This window comes from Stigmatopora argus, chromosome 14 (genome assembly GCF_051989625.1).
Source record: "Stigmatopora argus isolate UIUO_Sarg chromosome 14, RoL_Sarg_1.0, whole genome shotgun sequence".
Classification (NCBI taxonomy): domain Eukaryota; kingdom Metazoa; phylum Chordata; class Actinopteri; order Syngnathiformes; family Syngnathidae; genus Stigmatopora; species Stigmatopora argus.
In genome coordinates, this window is record NC_135400.1 from 16119661 (window position 1) to 16142812 (window position 23152).

The 23152-nt window shown below is 41.4% G+C and overlaps 3 protein-coding genes across 11 annotated transcripts in view; all 3 read left to right on the plus strand.

Moving 5' to 3' along the window:
• LOC144087927 (protein tweety homolog 2-like) overlaps positions 1-10653 on the plus strand; it is a 76179-nt gene extending 65526 nt beyond the window's left edge. For all 4 annotated transcript variants that reach the window (XM_077618052.1, XM_077618053.1, XM_077618054.1 and 1 more), the window contains 8 exons: positions 761-830; positions 1031-1086; positions 2300-2392; positions 2541-2633; positions 5214-5356; positions 5419-5604; positions 6475-6553; positions 9728-10653. In XM_077618052.1, coding sequence (XP_077474178.1) covers positions 761-830; positions 1031-1086; positions 2300-2392; positions 2541-2633; positions 5214-5356; positions 5419-5604; positions 6475-6553; positions 9728-9808 — 801 coding nt within the window. In that variant the 3' untranslated portion in view covers positions 9809-10653. The remainder of the gene's footprint in view (positions 1-760; positions 831-1030; positions 1087-2299; positions 2393-2540; positions 2634-5213; positions 5357-5418; positions 5605-6474; positions 6554-9727) is intronic.
• Positions 10654-11000: 347 nt separating this feature from the next.
• Positions 11001-14263, plus strand: LOC144088054 (charged multivesicular body protein 6-like). Its single transcript, XM_077618255.1, has 7 exons — positions 11001-11232; positions 11684-11793; positions 12076-12163; positions 12239-12325; positions 12773-12838; positions 13085-13165; positions 13920-14263. The coding sequence occupies exons 1-7, from the start codon at positions 11167-11169 to the stop codon at positions 14034-14036; spliced, it is 615 nt and encodes a 204-aa protein (XP_077474381.1). The 5' UTR covers positions 11001-11166; the 3' UTR covers positions 14037-14263.
• A 228-nt stretch (positions 14264-14491) lies between these two features.
• Positions 14492-23152, plus strand: part of LOC144088053 (BAR/IMD domain-containing adapter protein 2-like) — a 50242-nt gene continuing 41581 nt past the window's right edge. For 5 of the 6 annotated variants that reach the window (XM_077618254.1, XM_077618252.1, XM_077618249.1 and 2 more), the window contains exon 1: positions 14748-14959. In XM_077618254.1, the coding sequence (XP_077474380.1) occupies positions 14888-14959 (72 nt within the window). In that variant the 5' untranslated portion in view covers positions 14748-14887. The other variant, XM_077618250.1, reaches the window with a different exon arrangement.

Genomic DNA, 23152 nt, shown 5'->3' on the forward strand with positions numbered 1-23152 from the left:
GAATACGGGATGAAATAAAGTTCTAACCTAAGATAAATCCACTCAAATCCAACTCGCATGCAAAAATAGGCGCCGGCGCCGGCATGACATTTATGTCACGTCATTCAGGCGCCGTTTCCGCTCAGATGGATGAAAAGCGTTGATCCCTTAAAATGGAGGAAGCGGAGGTCACCGCCTGCGGTTTTTGTGTCGCCTCTCGGCTTTGTTCGCCGAGTACAAAGTGCAGCTTTTCCATCGATCGCCCGCTCGTCTCTTTCATTGTGGAGTACCGTCAGTTTCGCGCCGCCACGAAATTCTGATAACGGAGCGTCTTAATGGGCTCTGTCGTGTGAAAGCAGGGAGATCACGCTAGCAACCCCAAAGCGTGTCATCCCGCCTTTTACCCACCTTAAGCTTCCCGGGAGAAAATCCGTGGGATTTTTCGTCTGAACGCCAAATTTGCCTTGGTAAAACTTCTAATTGAATAACAATTTCAAAATCAAACATCTATAAGATGCAAAATTGTGACAATCACAGCTTTCATGGCTAAGAAAACATAACAAAATGTAGAGTTTCCCCAGGCGCTTTATATGCCTAGCGGGCCGCCAGGCTGTTTTCGCCAACCTGGCTAAAACAGTACTCCAAAAAAAATCATAATAATTTAGAGATATGTGAACATCCCGCCAGGCTTTGCGAGTTTTTGGGGAAACTCTGATTGTAATTTATCATTACCAAAGATTCTTGTTTGTTTGTTGACTGTTTTTGATGTGTTTTCATGCAGGGAACCAGTGACTTCTGCGTGTCTCCTGACAAGTTCATTGTCAACCAAACCAAAGATTTCCTCAGTGCTGGTAATTTATGGAATCCCTTTTCAAAAATGATCCATTTTCCAGAACCGTCCTCTTTTATTCTGAACCGCTATCACCGGTAACTGGAATTTCTTGATTTTGTCGGCAGAAAAGGCATCTTTTTTGTCCCCTAAATGATTTCCCGTGCCTGAAACAAGCATTAAATATGAATACCTGCTTAAATTGTTTTTCTCCCCCCGCAGATGTGGCCCACTATTATTTGTTCTGCAGTTCCAACCTGCCCAACCCCTTCCAGCAGGTACAAACACTCACACAAGTCGACGCGGAAAAAACATAGATGAGCTCTGTGTCCGCCTTATCGAGCGTATCGGGAAAATGCGCGCCGTCACGCGTGGAATTAGTTCAAGCGAGACGTTTCGCCTCCCTCGTTGCCTAATATTGACTTCCGGGCACTCGGCAAAAATATGCTTTATTCATACGCATCTTGCATAATGACGCTATCTTTATACAAACACAAAAAAATGCATTGAAATTGTACTTGGGAAACTTGATGTACAGATGCTTATTGTAAACATTCATTTATTTTCTGAACTGCGTTTTCCTTACAAGGGTCGCTGAGGGTGCTGGAGCCTATCCCAGCTGACTTTGGGTCGGAGGCGGGGGGCGGGGACACCCTGAATTGGTGGCCAGCCAATCGCAGGGCACGAGGATATGGACTTCCAATCATAGCTAAGGGCAATTTAGAGTGTCCACCCAGGCTAAAATGCATGTTTTTGGAATGTGGGAGGAAACCGGAGTACTCGGAGAAAACCCACGTAGCCTCGGGGAGAACATGCTAACTCCACACAGGAGGACGGACCTGGATTCGAACCCTGAACTGTGAGGCCGAAGCGCTAACCTCTTGTCCGCCGGGCTACTGTAATCATGTAAATAAATTTTTTTGAAATTTCGTGAAATGATGATTCATCATGCGGCGGCTCGGTGGACGAGTGGTTAGCGCGTCCGCCTCGCAGTTCTGGGGTCTTAGGTTCAAACCCATGTCAGTCTACTTTGCATGTTCTCCTCGGTGGTGCGTGGGTTTTTTCTGGGGACTCTGGTTTCCTCCCACATTCCAAAATTGTGCATGCTAGGCTAATTGTATGCTAAATTGCCTAACCATAGCTATGATTGGTTGTCCTTTGCCTCCTCGTGTCCTGCGATTGGTTGGCCACCAATTCAGAGTGCCCCCAGCCTCTGGCCTGGAGTGAACTGAGATAAGCTCCATCACCCCCCGCGACCCTTGTGAGGAAAAAGCGGTTTAGAGCGATGATTTTTTTTTACCTCACGTTCATGGTAGCCATTTAGGGATTAAGTGAGATTTGATGATAATCTGGTTTTCTGATCAACTATTGTTTTGCTGGCGTCGTTATTAGGAAGGAGGGGGAGCCGGGTTTAAGCGCATTATTTTACTGTAGTTAAAGACAAAATGTTTGTGGACACTGATTAACGGGGTCCTCTTTTTGTGGATGCAGTCCTTGACCACCTGTCAGCGATCCCTGACCACCATGCAGATCCAGGTCCAGGGTTTGCTGCAGTTCTCCGTGCCAGTCTTTCCCACCGCTGAGGTACACAAAAACAACTTGTAGACTTGGTGATGTAAAATGTCCTCCATTTCTAAAATGAGCCAAGTTGCCATCAACGTCACGACAAGCTAATCGCGCTAATGATCATCTGGAATCCGTCTGACCTTTGACCCCATGTGTTTTGACCCAGAGAGACCTTTTAGGCATCCAGCGCCTGTTGAACACCAGCGAGTTTAATCTGCACCAGTTGACGGCCTTGCTCGATTGCCGCGGCCTGCACAAGGTCAGTTGCATTTTTTTTTTCATTCAAGTCAAATTGGATTGGACGTCTAATATCATCATCATCATCATCATCATCATCATCATCATCATCATTCATCATCACCATAATCCAGATTTCCAAGTGCAAATTAATTTGACCTCTATAACTGTCATCAATAGGCTACAAAGATATTTGTTCATTTTTTCATACGTTGTGGAGACAATCGCTAAAACGCACTAGACACACATACACATACACACATACACACACATTCATATACACATACATATATACATACATATATAAACATATACATATATACACATACATATATACACATATACATATATACACATATACATATATACACATACATATATACACATATACACATACATATATACATATATACACATATATACACATATACATATATACATATATATATACTCATACATATATACACATACATATATACATATATACACATATATACACATATATACACATATATACACATATATACATATATATACACATATACACATATATATACACATATACACGTATACACATATACACATATACACATACACAAATACACATATACACATATACACATATACATACACATACACACATACACACATACACATATACACACATATATTGGGGGGGGAATATTTGTGGTCTTTTGGGATCAATTCCTATTCGCTTGTTATACATATTTACAATATTGAAAACATTTGACACCTTTTTTTTACATTTGTTGCAACATAATTAATTCAATTGACTAGCTCCATTAGTGTTAAAGCTGAGAAGTGAAATATAGGCTGAACTTAAGCATCCTTTGCAGGCCATATTCAATGACATTTTCATGTAAAAACTTGGTGCCCCCCCCAAAAAGCCACGTTTTGACCACACTTTTTAAAGCAGGGTGCGCTGGCAGTCATTGTGAACGGACGATTGCGATTAAACAATGACGAAACGTACGTCGTTATTTGTCCCAAAAGGAGAATGAAGTGCTGGACTAATAACAAGTCCCCCGTTGACTCCTATAAAAGTGTTGTCTCGACAATGGCATCGCAGAAAATGTTCAAATTACCGCTTTAATGATGTCATTTCACCACTCTTACAGCACTTTAAATCTCCCAAACTCTGGTGTTTAGTGTTGTTTTCACCTGAAAGTGAGCCAAGTGCAAAAGAACATAAATAGTTTGCGCTTTACCGCTCTTTTTGGACCGACCTCGTTGGCTTTGATTTATATTGATTATACTTTCCGCCTTTTGAAACAAAGTCAGTCAGGAGAAATAGTGCTTTGTCTTTTTCTTTTGCTTGAAATATTTTTTAATATCCATTCCTACGTGTCTTATCTGATGTTAGTCTTATCTGATTTGACACTGAGCGTTTTAACTGACACAATTCTCATTTTCTGCTCACGTGCGGTAATGTAAATTTTAAAAATGCATGAAATCAAATGACTTTGGATGGGAATAAGCTTGACTAAAAATCCCATGCGTATCGGATATGTTCAATTGTAAGTCGTGTAATGTCTCTACGAGCACTGGGCGGAGCGTAGCATTTTTTTAGTGTTTTTTTTCCCGTTAGTCAGTGCGAATGGCGGAGCGATCGCTAATACGAGAAGAGCATATACTACTTCTCGTTGGCAAGTGGTCGTGCGTTATCCTATTGTGAGGACATTTGTGTGCATCATTTTGGGAATATTTTCAAGGGAATACAAAAGCAAACAACCCTCGACAGGTTGCATCTGAAAGTCAGGGTGGAGGCGGGGCCAATAGAGGCAACCCGGGAGAAGAAAAGGTATCAGAATATAAAACAAAATTAGAATTAAGTTTAGTGTAAGGTTAGATTAGTCATTTTGAGTGTGTCTGCATCGTAATCCAAATTCATTTAAATTTGTTTGTTATGTTACGAGCGCGTTGCCGTGCAAAAAGTCTTCCGACATATTTGGCCCTCCGAAGGAAACCATAACTCAAAATGGCCCCCGATAAAGACGAGTTTGATCCTACTAACCCCTAATTATAACGAAAAGATACTGCTAGTACAGATCGCCTCTGATCGGACGGTACACGGTCGATTGGTCGCCGGTCTTTTGGTCGCCCGGAAGGTTATTGATAATTACCATTTAAATTGTTGCTCAAATTCCCTAAATACAAACTGCGAATTACTATTTAGTCATACTTAATGCCCTATTAATTATTAGGCTAAAGAAACGCTCCAAATTTCCTGGACTTATTGTTTTTTTGTTGGAGAACTTGTTAAGACCCTGACGGACATAGCTTCTTAAAGGGACAGCGCATGTACATACAAAGTCTTCTACACTCACACGTCGGCTCAGTGAAACTGCTCATGGCCATTGTTGGCTTTTATTCATGCGTAGGCCGTGTTGTTTTACCTTGTTTTGTCGCCGGTCTTTTGGTCGTCGGTCTTTTGGTCGCCCGTTGTCGCAGTCCGGGCGACCAAAAGACTGGCGACCAATCGACCGCACACGGATCGGACGACCCTCGACCCCTCAAACGAATCGGCCAATGGCGCTAAAACCTCATATCTGCCATTTTTTTTCTCCCATTTCCTCGGCAGGACTACCTGGACGCCTTAATGGGCGTGTGCTACGACGGCGTGGAAGGGCTCCTCTACCTGGCTTTGTTCTCCCTGCTGGCGGCGTGCTCGCTCTCCGCCATGTTGTGTCTGATTTTCCGAGCGTGGACGCTCACGGCCGGCAGGTGGGCGTTCCCGCGACGCGTCTCGCGACCTCGGCGAGCGCTGACCGACTCGCTTCCCCCAGGGACAAAGAGTACGACGATATCGACGAGGAGGACCCGTTCAACCCCGAACCGCGCCGCCTGTCCTACAACGGCAGGAGGTCCAACGTCCACAGCTTCTGCAGCTACGCTAGCAGCGGCGGCAGTCAGGCTAGCATCCATCCTCCCCCTCTGGTCGCCGCCAGCGTACTGCCCGCGCCGGAATACATGTGAGAACGCCGCCGCCGCCGCGATGGAACCTGACGCAGCAAAATGAGTCGCACAAAACGGTTGTCTCAATTTCTTTTTTTTGCCATTCAAAGTTTAGTTTTTCTAGATTTAGCATTGATAGCTGTGCCGAAATCGCATTTTGCAAACATCAGAAATTGTGTTAAGGTACATTCGATACGTACAAAAACGTGAGTTAAAATGTAGCCACCGATTGTTTATTTTGACCCAAAACATAAAGATCGTTTCAGATGGATTTTTAAGACAAAACGAAAATTTTGCGACGATGCATCGCCAAATCGATTGTCGCAACGACCTGGGCTATTTTCAAAATAAAAGCCCAATTGACCATACCTAATGCGACGCAGAACGCCGGCTTTTATTTTGGAGTTGGTCCACAACGACAGTTGTAACAAACGTCATCCTCGTTATTCATTGGTCGGAATCGTAACATCTAACTCCGGGGTGGGCAATCTGTGTGGAGTTTGCATGTTCTCCCCAGGCTTGCGTGGGTTTCCTCCGGCCACTGCGATTTCCTCCCACATTCCAAAAACGGATTGGAGACTCTAAATTGCCCCTAGGTATGGTTGTGAGTGTGCATGGTCTCCTTGTGCCCTGCGATTGGCCACCCACCGATTCAGGGTGTCCCCCCGCCTCTGACCCGGAGTCAGCTGGGATAGGCTCCAGCACCCCCCACGACCCTAATGAGGACAAAGCGGTTCAGAAAATGAGATGAAATGAGGTTCATCCTGACTCATTTTGCTGCGACACGATCCCCCTTTTTGCGAGGTTCAAACCCGCTTTCGCACACAATGTTTTGGTATTTGTCGTCTTTGTAAAAATGTCATTGTTTGTGTCCCGTTGCATCCTAGGAATCAGTCCATGCTGTTCGGAGGGAGGCCGCAATACGAGAACGTGCCGTTAATAGGCAGAGGATCGCCGCCCCCGTCGGTGCGTTGGCCCTACTCGGCTCGAGTATCCCAAGTTTGACCACCGCAACCGTCGCTCAATTCACACACAGCTAAAAAAAACACACGTTCAAAAGCACAATCTGGCAACAACAGAGTAATGTGATGTTCGAACGGTGTAATACTGCCCTCCGGTGGCCACAGACGGAACCGTCATGTTCAGCAGGGAGAGGTTGAAGTTGACACTAGAAAGCATGACTCATCCTTTACAGGGCATTAAGAACTTACTTTAAGAAAAAAACGTAGATATGAGCAATTATTATCATGCGTATGTTTTTTAATCCTTTATTATTGAACTTTTTTTTAGATCGTTCAGAATTAATTTTTTAATGAAAGCAATTTTAATCTAAGTTGGTGGTCATGAAAGTGAAGTGCTATTCAAAAGTTGGCCAGTAGGTTGTTTTTGTTTACATCTGAGACATAATAAATCAAAGTATAAATTAGGACACTGTTAATTAAAAACTATATTTTCATTCAAAATCAATTAAATTAGAAATACATACATGGTAACACTTTAAAGTTGATGTATTTTTCATAGTATTTCATTCATTTCATGCCATTGACAGCGCTAGGCGTCCAATCAATTTCGAATGGGATTAATATATAATAAGAAATAAGCTAATGTAGTACATTTTCATGTATCTATTTACTACATTATTTAATTTAACTGAACTAATCATATTCAAATGCGCACTAGCAACACTCTAAAGTTGACCTACTTTTCATAGGATGCAACTCATTATCTATCATTGGTGGCGATAGACGTCCAATTCATTTAAACCAACAACACCGGCTTGGGTCACTCCCCAATCCGCACTTCCGGCCTAAACGGATTGGACGCCCAGCGCCGTCCATGGCAACCAACGAGCACAACGTCTGCCCCCTATGGGTTGAATAAGTACCAACACCAATAAATAACTCATAACTCCAGCTAAACGAGCTCCGAATAAGACAAAGGCATCAAAAATGTAAAGCGAAACGGCCTCGTACGTCACAATATAAATGTTAATCCCGGGGCCGATAGTCAATAAGTGAGTCACGCGTCCCCGCAGCGGCGGCTAAATAATAGATGAGGCTGGAAAATCCAGAATTCAAACCCCCCAACACACACACACACACACACACTTTAAAATGGCCCCTCTCTTTTATAATGAAGCTTCTGTCGGACGGCGGGAGCGCATGACTACATTTGGGGAATTTCAATGACTGGGAAAAGGCAGACAATGTGCTCCGCTGTTTAAAAATGTACGCGCTGTGTCTCTGTGAGATACATTTCAACGTGGCCATTAAAAGGCTGCTCATACAAGAATAATGGGCCTCGTGGCGGAATATCAATGGAAGACCGCCATCAGGATATTTGCATTATTCGGTCCCGTAGTTTTGTAAAAGTTGAGGCGAGAAATGCTAAAAATGTGTTTTTTTATGTATGCTACAAATCCGGTTATTAGTTGGGGAACGGAAAACATGTTTTATGGGTTTTTGGATCGATAAAAAGTAATGAGGGTTTTTTTTTGCTGGGGGGGATCAGAAATATTACATTTGGTTGAATATAATGTAATAGGAAGTCATGGATATTATATACTATAGTCAATGTATATTTTAATACAGTGAAAATTAATAATACTGGCAATAGTAGTAATGATAGTGCAATAAATCCTTTGAAAAATTTATATAATGGGAAGAGGAAAGTAACCAGTTTGCTTTTAAATTAGCTTGTAAAAAATGGTATAATAATAATATTGTATTTTTGAAGCACCAAGGACACTTGACAAAAAGACAAAAAAAACAAATAGGATTTGAGTTTGCATAAAACATTTCAATCATGATCATACAAAACAATCATAAAACCTTGACAAATGTCAAAGTGTACCGTAAATTGTGGCCAATTTCCAAATGTCCAAAATCAACATAAACATCAACATAATCGGTTGTGTCGGATTGTTTCTCCATTTTGCAGCATTTCAGTGGCCTGCTTATACACTGCTTTTCCCCCCCTTATTTTTCCGTTATTTAACCCAGTCCTTTATTCATTGAACTTTTGTTTTCTTCGCTTTCTGGACACTTTGTGTGCGTTCATCCCCCCCAATGCTTGCTCTTTTCCCAACGCTTCGTCACGCCACCCATGTGAGTACGCTTTGCTAAAATGGCGACCTATCCTGTCTGCTTTTTTCCCCTAGTTTACAAACCCCTCTCCTAACCATATTTCCCTGCAACTGATGGCAATAGACGTCCAATCCGTTTGGATTAGGAGGGCTGGCCGCCGACTAACAATGGGAGGAGGCCATTTTCCCCTTTTTGCTGTAATTAAGACTTTTTTTAACCCTTACAAGACACGCATTGAACTTCTCAGCAGCCATTGACGGCGCTAGACGTCCAATCAACACGTCTATTTCCGTCAATAACATGCAATGAGTGAGATACTATGAAAAGTAAGTGACTATTATCCATCAATAGAAATAATTTAGTTAGATTAAATAACATATGAAATAAATCAATGTATTTGTACATGACAGCATGATTATTTTTGTACCGTTTATCCTCACAAGGGTCACCAGAGGTACTGCAGGAAATCCTAGCCAATAAGGGCAGCAGGCAGAAGACACACCCTCAATTATTTTTTATTTATTATTCTATAAATACATTTCCCCCCAGCAGCTGAGTGTTTAGCGTATTGGTCTAACAGTTCTGGGTTGGATCCCAGGTGGGTCCACACTGTGCGTGGGTTTTTTCCGGGTACTCCGGTTTTCCACCCTCATGCATGCTAGGCTAGGCTAGGCTAGTTGAAGACTCTAAATTGCCTAACCCTAGCTAAGAGTGATTGTCCTTTATCTCCTGTCATTGGCTGGCCACCAATTCAGGGTGTCCAAAAGTCAACTGGGATAGGCTCCAGCACCCCCCGCGACGCTTGTGAGGATAAGCGGTTGACAAAACGAATGAATGCATTTATTATTTAATTCACAAAATGGCCACGGTTGCATCATTGGCTCCTCCCACGTACCGATTTTTCCCTGCCCGCCCTCCGGACGTCCATCGCCGTCTTATTTCAGCCCTACCGTCTTTAGCCGTAGCCACTTTTCCCCCAAAACGTCTTCCTTCTACCGTATTGAAATGGACGAGATTGAATGACGTATGTGATGTGACTTTTTTCTCCCCACAGTACTCGCCCGGTATGAGGAGCACATATCTAACATTGACGGAAGCCCAGATCCGACACTTTGGCACAGACTTCCAAGTGTAGAACCCACGGCCAAATACGCAAAGCTGAAAAACTCTCTCCACGCTAGCGTACTCTTTGCTGAGCCCGCAATTTGCCGGCTCTGTGTGGCGGCTACCTCAGTAACACACAAACACACGTGTGCACTGTGTGTGTGTGTCCTGGTATATGACTTTTTTTTTAATGAGACCCAGTGCTTTGTTTGTTACAGCTTTTTTTGCCCTGTTCGGGGAATCCTCGGGTTACCACGTCCTCCTCCACTTACGACATTTTACGTACGGGCTATTTCACATTACGATTATGGGATTGCGGCATGAAACTAAAGCCGTAGTTTCTAGCTTTGGGTTGAAAATAAAACTTTGTGAAGCAGAAATTTTCACAAGTGCAGCATCTTTTTTTATGTTTTTCTTTTTTGTAACAAGTATTTCTACGTCGAAAGTGAAATCCAACTTGGGTGAAAATCCAGTGACGTCAACGTAAGGAATAAAACTCCTATCTGGATGACTTGCATGCGTTCCATTGACCTAAAATGAGTACCCTGAAAAAAATGTTTTGCTATATTCCCTCAAAATAGATCCACTACTAGAACTTCTAATACCTTCCAGACCACAACAATGAGTCCACATTCCCATCTAAACTTGTTTGAGATGACACCATATTGAGGTGACCGTATCTATCGTGTTAAAACATTTTTGGGGCCAAAATGGTTTACTGGTATTTCGCATGTGCAATATTTATATCATTGAACTGCAAAGCACAATCACTTGGGGATTTTGGATCCTAATTATGCAGAATATTTTCTCTCGGGACACGTCCACCAGTGTTTCATGCCTTTTTATCGTAGCCCAGTAAAATGTTTGTCAAACCTGCGTGTTGTTTATTGTGTCTTTCTATAAGGCAGGGGTGTCCAAACTTGTTCTTACTTTTTCAGAAATATCAAAGTATGCAAGGGCCAACGTGAAATTTATCATACAAACCGACATTCTATGATAAAACAGAAGATCATGTATTCAGTTGTATATTAAATACTGGTAGAAAAAAACAAAACAATAGCCTGAAACCTACACATATCGGACATAATGTTAGTTAGAAGTGAAATCAAGTCCAATTTTATTATATCCACTTTTTTATTGACTTCTAGCCAATAAAATATTAAATAATTGGCATTTTAAGTATATTTGCTAATTCGTTGTTAAAGTAGTTTACAGTAATGGTGTAATGTCCTTTGTGTGTTTCCGTAGGACGCAGCAACAATCCTGCTTGTTAGCTAGCAAGCTAGCCTAGCCGCGTGTAGGCACGCTTTTATCATGACTTCATACCCCGAAACGGCTATTATTTTATTAGTCGAGGAGAGAATAATGCGGCGGGGATGTCTCTAAAGTATGGGAAACGTGTTTGGGGGAAAGAATCGACCCTCGCGTGTCACGGAACAAGACTTAGCCGTCTTGGTGAGCTCATCAAGCCGATTAGCAGCGTGTAGCATTTTCCAAAATGTAGCACCAGGCATAGCACATATTCTTGTCCTATATGACAAAAACACTGTTCGTATATGTATTTTGATACTTATGCGATGCATGATATGAAACGGAGGTTGCAGAAGATGTAGAAAGTCTACGCACTGCTGTTCAAATGCTAGGGTTTTGGAATAGGTGGGGATTTCAGACTATAAATTACTCCCAATCATTTTCCAACATGTTTAATATGTTGTCATTAACTTCATGAATTGAATTGAATGTCAATCAGGTTTCAACTCGTTTGATTTTTAGTGCCCTGTGTTCCAAAGAATAGTCAGTTTGTTTTAATATCTCAAAATGTGACATTCCAACGAGGCTGTCTGGACTTGTTTATTGTTATTATGTCAACATTGGATGTGATTTAACTTTTTGTATTTTTTGGTAGCAATTGAAGCAACAGAGAGATAAACTGAAGCAGTACCAAAAGAGAATCACGCTCCAGCTGGACAAAGAGAGACTTCTGGCCAAGCAGCTGCTCAAAGATGGCAAAAAAGAGTAAATATTCATTCTTAATATCTTCAATATGCAACTGCAGGAAGTCCATCAACTTGACTTTTTTTCATAGTAATAATTTAAAAACAAACAAACATTGAATTCACTAAAAGCCTGTTTCATGTATACATATATTTTCCCCAAAACAAGGTTTATGATTATTTTTTAAATATTTTAGGGGTGTATGCTACATTTTTAATCAACGTTTAACCACGCTATTTTTAGTCATAAATGGATTTTACAGACCGATGAGCCCCCAATTTATATATTTATGTATTTTTGCAGAAAGGCTGTGCTGCTCCTTAAGAAGAAGCGCTATCAGGATCAATTGCTAGACAAGACTGAAAACCAGATCTCCAACCTGGAGCGCATGGTATGACGTTTTAAAACACGCCGACTCGTACGTTGAAATCATGGATGTCAACTTTAAGACGTTGTTTATGTGCAGGTGCAAGATATCGAGTTCATGCAAATTGAGATGAAAGTTATGGAAGGATTAAAAGCAGGCAACGACTGTCTGAAAAGTATGCACCAGGTAGAAAACCACACACACACACACACACACACGCCTTTCATATTTTATGATTATTAATGACTCCAAAGCCGCGCTTTATGCTGATGACGCTGGTTTGTGTTGGCACTCCTTGTTTGGGGATTAAAGGATTACGAACACAGGCAACACACACCAATGAATAAAATGAGTCGTTTTATTTCCTGCAAAAATCTAAAGATTTTTTTTTATACTGATTCCATTTGGTAAAATTAACACTCATTCATATTGCTCGTCTTTTTTGGTTGATCGCAGATATTTTTCATGTCATTAAAATTCAGAATGATATGTTTTTTGCAAGGATTTTTCATATAAAAGGTATTTATAAAAAGGAGGTTTCAATTTTTGGTATGTAGAATCACTTTGATTACATTTTCTGACATTTTGAAGTAAATGTCAGACTTTTTAATTCTAAATCCTTGTTTGTTGCAGATCATGTCAATAGAAGATGTGGAGAAAATCCTTGAAGAAACCCACGAATCAATTGAATATCAAAAGGTAATCTGCCCAAATTGGGGGGGGAAACACTGTAAAATAATTACCGTAATTTCTATACTATACTCATGTGCAGCTGCCAAATTTGACAATAAAACGATTAAACTACCCAGGAATAGGACCCTGAGGAATTGAATCCACAATGTATGATGGGATTTTTTAACACCCAAAGATGTTCAGATCGTTAGCCTATAAAAATCCCCAAGAGTAGGATGTTATTAAGTGAAAATGAATGTGATCTGCGTGCAGCAAATCGACGAATTGCTGGCCGGCGCTCTGACGCAGGAGGACGAGGACGCCGTTTTGGTCGAGCTGGAAGTCATCATCCAGGTATTATTTCCCAGTAGAACATTATGTTCCATAATTCCCTATTTCCCATTGCATCAATGTAAATTGCTTCTCTCAAGTAAATGCAGGTCAGACTGTCAGCTTAAAAAAACATTTTAATAGAGTTGCGCCAGTCACATATTTTTTGCACCCAATTCCGGCTGGCCTGATTTTGACGCGGCCTTAAATAGTTCGCCGCAATTGACAGTGATAGACGTTATATTTATTCAAACTGGAAACTGACGTTGAGACGCCCAATCCAATTTGAGTGGGGAGGTCGGACGATCGGTCGCTGACAAAAATCCCAGTCAAAATGGATTGCCAATGAGTTAATACCTAAAAAGAAAAATAAATTAATCAATTTTTATAACAGTTTTTTTTCCCGCCCAATTCCGATCTTTAAGCGATGACGAGATCGGTCCCGATTTCCGATCAGGTGATCGGATCGGGGATATCCCGACAGTTTAGGAAATCCCTGAAATCCCGTAACGCTTTGTACGACTGCGAGCGCGTACGTCAGAGGACGTCAAACATAAATTGTGCGCCAAAATGGAAATAAACGTTTTTTTCCATCTCATCCTAATGGGACTTGACAAGCGTTTTCTTCCATCTCATCCAAATGGGACTTGACAACGCGCTATTATTCCGTCTCCTTTTGACAGACGCCACAACCTTTGTCATTGTCACTCCGGGAAGACTCGTGCCGGTTTGCCTCATTTGCCTACTTTTGATTTTTCATTTTCTTTTTCTGTCACAGGAAGATGATGTTGCGCTTCCAGACGTTCCTACGGAATCGCTCCCAGAAGTTCCAGAGGCGGCCGACCCAGAAGTGGCTCCAAGACGGAAAACGAAGCGAGAGATGTTGTCAGCATAACATTTCAATATCCTATTTCCATAATTCAACACGTGACTGACTTGTTTTCAAAGCTGACAATTAAAAGAGCTGCATATTCCTACAACGTGTGTAACCTCGTGACACCACTAGAAGGCGCGCTCTATTCACATGAACACATTTTTACGTTTATACAGTGATCGCTCCTCGAGGTACGACGAATCTGTTGGTAAAATATTAGGAAATAAATGTGAAATAGAGGACAGCAACTGTGCGTAATTTGTACCCTGAACGCATCTTTAAAAAATGGATTTTTCAGCTTCCATGTATTTGAAAGTCGAATTTTAAATTTAAATGTAGTGTCATAATACTGCAACGTGTGTTCTCTTCCTTTGTACAACAAATAAGAGCAGAAAACGTGATGCTATGCGAACAACATGATCAAGGACTGGCAGGGAATTGAAAGAAAAACGTGTGGGCGGCCCGCAAATGTACGCCGAGAAGACTGGAGGAGGACGAGGCGTTCATGGGCAGTGGGAAAATGCTAGGCGACGCTTCGAATCGCACTTTTGCACCGTTATAGAGAAATCGCACGACGTTCCTGTTTAAAACTCTACATTTAATTTCAACTGGTGGACGCGTTGCCGAGTTTGACGTCTCTATCGGAAGTCGTACGTGGGAGGTGTTGTGAAAACCGAGCACCCGTGAAGGCACCGGCGTGCTGTCAGCTGTACGTTGAGACGGAAGGTGAGTTGAGTTGCAGCAGGATTACGAGCCACCTCGCGACATCGATCCTCCGCCTCACCGTTTTGTTTTCCCCCCTTTCCCTGTTAGATCGGACCCTTTTCCCCACAGTTTTCGCGTGGATACACGATCGGAAGAAAGCTATTTTTATGGTCCTGGCCGAAGATTGCACGATGTCTCGTACCGACGAGGTTCACCGAGTGACGGAAAACGTCTACAAGGTAAGGTGCTGCTCGCGTATAAAGTTTGGCACACTTTTATCTCAGGTGCAAAGTGTCGTTTTTGAATGGATCTCAACTTGCTTAAATGTTTGACGACTGCAATCGATTCATGGTGGCACATGCGCACGCATACGCAAACACGCACGCCAATCTATTTGATAATGAAGGCCCTTGTCCCAATCCACTCACTTGATTGCCCACCTGTCCATCAACAAATTCCCCACCGAGTGGCTTTCCCTCCCACTGTTCCCATTTTCCGTAATGGGAGACATTCCTGGAGTTGAAGTGAATGTCTAGCCTCGTTTTGACCGTCTCTGTTGCAACAAGTAAACATTTGCCCTAGAGCCATTTCAACATTCAAACCTGTTCTGCACGCAAACACAAAAAAGCCATTGGAAGAAAGCTTATCTAGATTTTTTGTTCCAGGACAAAGTAACTAAGCAATCTATCATGTAAAACTTTTAGCTGCTGGATCATAACCAAATTTGTCAAATTTATATATGGCTAGAATTAGTAGGCCAGCTGATTGTTGATTGGGTACCGCTGACCTAAACTGAGGCATTCATTTCAATTTTTAGCATTTTGAGTTCTGCCACCCAACATAGAGATTTAAATATTGCACTGTTCATTTCCAAGACCAGTCCTCAACAGGACTAAGAATTGGAACATAATTTTGTTGTCAAATTAAGGCAGTCCATAAAGATCATGTTTAATTCATTGGCTACTTTTGACGTCTCAATGTCCAAACCATTTTGAATAGAAAGCTTGGCAGTAGTCAATTACTCCAATGGTACTTACTGGGTATGCCCCAATTTACAATTTACAAGCAAAACTTTTATTATGAGCTTCACTTCTCCCTTTGCCAGATAGCGGGTTCAAATTTATTTAAAAAATAAATAAAAACAAGTTCAAAATGAACTACGACAGTCCCCAGTAGTGCCTAATTTGGAACCTTCAGGCAATAATAAGTCGTTAATGTAGCTAATCATCATTTCCATCATGAATAACAGAGCTGCAGCAATTTTAATTCACCAATTAATTGAATGAAGCCATTTTTTAAATAAATAAATGATCCCGGTTTCTGCACTTTTATTCCTAGCCTTGCCAAACGGTTTGGTTAAGAGCAGCTAGCATTAATATTACCATCTTCGTGTTCATTCAGTCTTATTTTGCCTTTTTCTGCCTAAAAATACGTTTGACTCGTGTTTTCTTGTCATAGCTACGGACCTCTCACTTGTTATTCCACTTTTCGTATTTAAATAATGATTATAATATGTTTTTACAATGTCAAGAAACTGGTATTTGCAAGATGTTTTTTTTATTTTGGTGGGGCTGATATATGTTAACATATTTCAATTGAGTTCAATGCTGAACATTGAAATGCAAGAATTTGGACGTCGTTGGGGAATATTAATGACTTTTGGTGTCAATTAACGTCATCTCTCGTCAAAATTCACGTCTCGATGATATTGAAAGGTCGCTACGTATATTGATAAGTCGCAAGGAGTGGCTGAAGGTTGTAGCGACCGTTCCGATAGCGAAATTGTTGGAGAAAAGAGGTCAGATGAGCCCAGAGTGACGGAGCGCTGACTCCTTTTAGCCGCGTCGGGGGAGGCGGGACTACTATTTCCGTGCTCGCTCCGACACCCTCCGTTTTTGGCCTAGCTTTTTCCCCCCGAAAGTTGCAAACTGGTGTAAAACTGGTGCGTTTAAGATCTTTAAGGTCAGCCTTTTTGGCGTTGGATATCAAATATTTTTTACAGTTCAGTATGGTTTCTTCTGGATATGAAATATAATCTTAATTTATCTGTTTTTTTGCCGGCGTACTTCAATAAAGTTCCAAAAACGACGAGATCGGATGATGGTATCGGTCTTCTGAACCGAGAGTGTTTGTGAAATGACGCGACCTGTCCGTCTTGTTATCCAACCAGGTTATGTAAACAATTACTATTTGCTGGATTGCGCAACATATTTTAGAAAAGGGATGAAAATATGGTTTTTATTGAGTTGAGAAGAATATTTTTTGTGTTGATTTACTGTTTTGATCAGCAGTAAGTTACGGAGAAAGCGTGATCGGAAATCGTCAGAAAGATCGTGTTTTTGAATTGTATTATTATTATTTTTTTTTTTTCAAAAATCCTCCGGCTTTCCGTGACTTGCCACCAAATCAGCTGACTCGACTCATAAAAATATGTGATTGCGACATTCTAGTCAATTATTCTCAGGAAGAACTATTATTCAACCATAATTGCTTTAAGTGAGGAAATCCGATGTTGTCTTCTTTTGTTACAATTCAAACCAGGAAATCGCCGCCAACCTCCCGACTTCAAATAGATTGGCCACCATTGCCGTCTTTGACCGGAAAAGTCTTAATTCAACGCGTCCCTGTGTATATATTTAATATTGTCTATGCGACATGTGTCAAAGTGGTGGCCCGGTGGCCAAATCTGGCCCGCCGCATCATTTTGTGTGGCCCGGTAAAGTCAATCATGAGTGGCGACTTTCTGTTTTAGGATCAAATTAAAATGAAAAGTATAGATGTATACTAAATTTCCTGATTTTCCCCCTTTTAAATCAATAATAGTAATTTTTTAATCCATTTTTTCTGTGTTTTTAGTTCAAAAATCATTTTGTAAAATCTAAAAATATCTTTTAAAAAAAAGCTAAAATAAACATTGTTTTAGATCTATAAAAAACGGAATATTCAGGGCTTTTAATCCAGTTCTTTTAATCTATTTATAAAAAAATATCTAAATATTATATCTAAAATGGTCCGGCCCACGTGAAATCAAGTTGACGTTAAAGCGGCCCGCGAACAGACCCGAGTCTGACACCCTTGCCTTAAAACAGAGTTTCTGCGAATGAATGGCCCATAGGGTTCAAGTCTGGGGATTGAATTTAGTTTCAATAGTTTTTAGTCTGGAGAATGATTTGGCCAAGTCTAAAAACGTTTCCTTCTTCTCCCCTGTCGTTTGGTTTTGAATGCGAATACTGAAATATTTCCCCCTATTTTTTTGGAATGACCAAAAATAAATATAGGTTGTTAAAAAATGGTCGCCGCACCCTCCAGACTTTGCGTGAGAGCGTCGGGTCCACCAGCTGGCTTGGGCTGCGCTCGGCCGTCTAGTAGGCGCGCAAGCCTCTTAGCGGCCTCGCGGATGAAGTCTGAGCGCTTGACCCCGGCAGATTAATCGCGCCCCACCGACAAAAGAATAGGATTGCGTTAGCCTTCTTCATTTGACGCGGCTCAGGTATTCAAACACACCCAGGCAGGTAAGAGAATATCAAGGTGTGTCGCTTGGAGATCAACCCCGAGGGCATCACCTCTTTTTTCCCATGTAGCCACTCCCAATGTCAACACGGCGAGGGTGATGCCGGTTTGTTATGAAACGCTAACGCCAGCCAAAATCCATGTCAAAATAATTATACGATATGAATCTTAGGAAGAAAGTGACATCAACTGGGGTGATTATTACAACTTGCTGGTTACAAGGGATTCCAATATGGCGACTATTGGAATCCGTTGGGGTTATCCCGGTCGGGGTCGTGGGGTGTCGGAGCTCATCTACGTGCTAAACTGGTCGCCAATCAGTCATAGGGTAGTCGTAGAGACCGACAAGCATCGGCGCTCGCAATCTGGCTTGGAATCGAACCCGCAATGCGCTGTCAGGCGAAGGAACCGCTGCACCATCGGATGGCCAAGATTTAAATATTAATGTCAATTTTTAGAACTGATGATTACAGTTAAGCCAATCGTCACTATCAGGGCATGATACGATGATTTTTTGCCAATCGGAGGTGGTCGCGAGTTCGGATCCGATCCAGCGATTGCGTTCTTGGCACCGTCGCTCGCCATTTTCTCATCTTTTTCTGAACCGATTTATCCTCACTAGGGTCGTGGGTGCCGCCATTTTTAGTCATCAAAACTGTAAATGTGCAGCTAACAGCTTAGACTTCATGCCTGAAAAAAATGTCAATACATTTTAAAAGGCCAGTTTTTTGTTTTTTCCACCCGTTTCCCATCCACTTAAAAGGACGAGATCCGGGCCCGATCTCGATCGGGGACGTTATGACTTAATAGCATAACAAACGCGATTCCGGAGCATCTATGCTAAGGGTGTCAGACTCGGGTTGGTTTGCGGGCCGCGTTAACATCAACTCGATTTCATGTGGGCCGGACCATTTTAGATATAATATTTAGATTTTTTTTATGAACTGGATTAAAAGTCCTGAATATTCAGTATTTTATAGATCTAAAACAATGTTTATTTTAGCTTTTTTTAAATATATTTTTAGATTTAACAAAATGATTTTTGAACTAAAAACACAGAAAAAATGGATTAAAAAATGACAATTATTGATTTAAAAGGGGGAAAATCAGGAAATTTAATATACATCTATACTCTTCATTTTAATTTCATCCTAAAACAGAAAGTCAGCACTCACGATTTACTTTCCCGGGCCACACAAAATGATCCGTCGGGCCAGATTTGGCCCCCGGGCCGCCACTTTGACACCTGTGATCTATGCCCTTCAACGTTTGGGTAAGTTGCTGTCCGTCGGAAACGACTGTATTTTGCGCGACGGGAAGTCCTCCTCGACGGCCAACAGAAGAACGAGCGCTTTGGTTCCCGACGCAGAGTGAGGAGGGCCGGCGCTCCACACGCCCACCTCCTCTGCCAGGCCGTGGGCGGACGCTTTTTTTCTTTGTCTTTCCTTTTTTCGCCATCTCTACCCGTTCAAGGACAGAAGCCACGTTGGTACGCGGCCGCCCGCCGCCGAGCTCTTTTATGAGCCTGGTGGCTTTTTACTCGAGGCCCCCCTTCCCGTACCTCTTCATTTCAAATAGACGGCGCGGGGGCGGATAAGAGAAGGAGGCGTCCAAAGAGAGGCGGCGAGGGGAAGATGGAGAAAACTCGGCAGTCTTGTTGAAATACTCTCTAATTACAGCGGCAGAAGCGAAGGTTGTAATTATGCCGGGCAAATTCTCGGCTTGAGGTTGGGCAGCGGACGGTGGCGGGGCCTCGCTGTGGTTCGCCGCCGCTATATTTCGCCTTATTCGATCACCAGTCATGAGTTTTTGGTGTGCGGTTTTTTTTCGGCGCCGCCCGCCACGCCCCTTCATGCTTTGCCACGCTCTCGTAGCAAAGAAAGTCGGTCGGAGTGATTTAAGGGCCTTCCCTTAAACAAAAGTAGTACTTTGTCATACTCCCATAGCATCTACTTGCCGATGATCTACGTTGCGATGAGTTGAGGAGCTTCGCAAAGACCGAAATGGGAATTTGCCATCGTTTTGTAGCATTTTAGTGCAAAGAAAGTGAGTTAAAGGGTTTCCATGAGACAAAAGTAGTACTTTCTCAGACTCCCGTGGCATCTAAAGACAGAAGATCTATGTTGTAATGAGTTGAGGAGTTTCACAAAGACGCTAGTAGTTCTTTGTCCCAGTCTGGTAGTATTGCTGTGCCAAGAAACTCCGCTGAAATCAGTGAAAAGGGCTTTAGTTGGACAAAAGTAGTATGTTGTCACACTCCTGTGGCATCTAAATGCCAAGGAACTATGTTGGGGTGAGTTGAGGAGCTTCACAAAGACTGAAATGGTGATTTGCCAACATCTCGAAGCATTTTGGTGCAAAGAAAGTCGGTCAAAGTGAGTTAAGGGGCTTCCGTTAGACCAAAGTTCTACGTTGTCACATTACCGTGGCTTCTACATGCTGATGATCTATGTTTGCGGTGAATTGAGGAGCTTCACAAAGACAGAAGTGGTGATTTGTCGTCATCTCGTGGCACTGCGTTGCTAATAAAGTCAGCTGAAATAAGTTTCGGTCTTTGGTGGAAAAAGTAGTACATTTTTACACTCCTGTGGCGTCTTAATGCCAAGAAACTATGTTGCGGTGAATTTAGGAGCTTCACAAAGAGAGAAATGGTGATTTTTGCCAACATCTCGTAGCATTTTGGTGCAAGGAAATGTAGCTGCAGTGAGTCAAGTGGATTTAATTGGACCGAGATGTGCTAATAAAGCTCCACACTATCATTAGCGGTTCCGCTAATAGAGCGATGCTAAACCATTTTTGGAGTCGTATAAGAATTGTTTGCCGACAATCAAATGACTTGGCATTTAAGTGTCTTGGTCTTTGTAATAGCGCTCTGGTTTTGATATTCTATTCAAGTTATGTTTCATAACCCGCTTCCACGCATCCATAATTCAGGACGAGGCGACTTGTGAAGCCGTCGTGAATGTCCAGATTCGGTCCAAAATGGCAACCTTGTTTATTTTGCTTTTGGGTGTCTTTTTCCATCGCTCGCTAGGGTGCTTTTGCTTGGAGAACCAAAGCTGACAAATAGGTCTCGCTCCAGGTTGCTGTGGTAACCGCTAGCAGTGGCGGATTTTCGATGAGCGAGCTAGCGCGCCAGCTGTAGTTCACGTTGGTTCGATGACAACATCAAAACAAAACACACATTTTTGTAGGACGTTCGTTGCTGGCCATTTTTTTGCTGTCATCATCACTCAAAATGATTGAAAATCGGATGGCTTTTGCCGTCAAAGACAGTGAATGAGTTGGAGATGACTTTGAACATTCCTTAAAATTAGGCTCCGGCACCCCAACGACTCTTGTGAGGTTAAGTGACTCAGGTAGTGATTGAAAAAAATCGGTGCCTACCATAAATTTTCAAGTTGAAACAGGAAGGAGCGTGTTTCAATTGTGGAACATTTCAGTCACTTGTCCATTTTAGTGCGTGGAAATGTAGATTTTTTTTTTTTTCTCCTTTTGTTAGAGCCGTGTTTACGTTCCGGAATGAAGAAGAGCCTCTCTCGCTATTTCCAGACTAAACAACAGTCCTATTAACATTTGAAGAGCACACGTGTCCAGACTTAACAACACCAGCAGACAGGAAAACTCCAGTCCAACATTTTCCTATTACTCCAAAAAAAGCACTATATGTACTTTTTAAAGATAAACAAATACATTCTGATTTTTTTATACCCATTTCCAATCCTATTTAAAATGATTTCCAATCATTTCTGTTTTTCCTTACGTCGCACTTGATAAATAATCCCTAATAAATATCGCTATTTAATTTTCGCTGCTTAGCAACATTAGCATTTATAGTCCGTGTTATTGTTATGAACATCCACACAACCAGAAAGAGAAGAAAAAAATCTCTTTTTTTGGACATGAAAATTTTTGCGAGGTTGTAATTGGACACACGCCACTAATCGATGGGCGCTTTGGCGATTGGTTTTAATAACGCAAGAACGCAAAAAGCGCTTCGTCGGCAAACCCGCTGAATAGTAATTGTTTGATTGCACTGTAATATCGTTTGCAGGTATTAGAAAAATCAGCTTGCTCGCCAGTATTCTTACTCGCATGTTCACGTTAGCATGTCTTTTTTTTAATTTTTTTTAGCTAACCTATTTTATTTAGGAATCCCGCGATGTTGAAAAGGAAGGAATTATGTTTAGACGTGTCAAAGTGGCGGCCCGGGGGCCAAATCTGGCCCGCCGCATCATTTTGTGCGGCCCGGGAAAGTAAATCATGAGTGCCGACTTTCTGTTTTAGGATCAAATTAAAATGAAGAGTATAGATGTATATTCAATTTCCTGATTTTCCCCCTTTTAAATCAATAATTGTCATTTTTTAATCATTCTTTTCAGTGTTTTTAGTTCAAAAATCATTTTGTTAAATCTAAAAATATATTTAAAAAAGCTAAAATAAACATATTTAGATCTATAAAAAAAACTGAATATTCAGGGATTTTAATCCAGTTCTTTTAACCCATTTATAAAAAAATATATATATATATATATTATATCTAAAATGTTCCGGCCCACATGAAATCGAGTTGGCGTTAACCAACCGAGTCTGACACCCTTGGTTTAGAAGCTAATTTAAAAAAAAATATATATATATATATATATATATATTTATTTTTTGCCATTTAGTAATTAGGAATGTTCAGAAGCTGATTTTTAAAAATATATATATTTATTTTTTGCCAATTAATAATTAGGAATGTTCAGAAGCTGGTATATATTTTTTTTAATTATTATTTTTTTTGCCATTTTTTTTCTTTCCCCTAAATATGTTTTGCCGAAACCGACGCCATATTTTTATATCATTAAAAAATAATGTAACCGGTAAATAAAAAATCTATTTGCATTCAAGTGAGCCCTGCCACTACCGCCTCAAAAAAT

Coding starts and splice junctions, on each gene's coding strand:
- LOC144088054 (XM_077618255.1), top strand. CDS start 11,167: ATGGGAAACGTGTTTGGGGGAAAGAATCGACCCTCGCGTGTCACGGAA. Junction 11,794..12,075: donor CTCAAAGATGGCAAAAAAGA/GTAAATATTCAT, acceptor GTATTTTTGCAG/AAAGGCTGTGCTGCTCCTTA. Junction 12,839..13,084: donor AATCAATTGAATATCAAAAG/GTAATCTGCCCA, acceptor ATCTGCGTGCAG/CAAATCGACGAATTGCTGGC.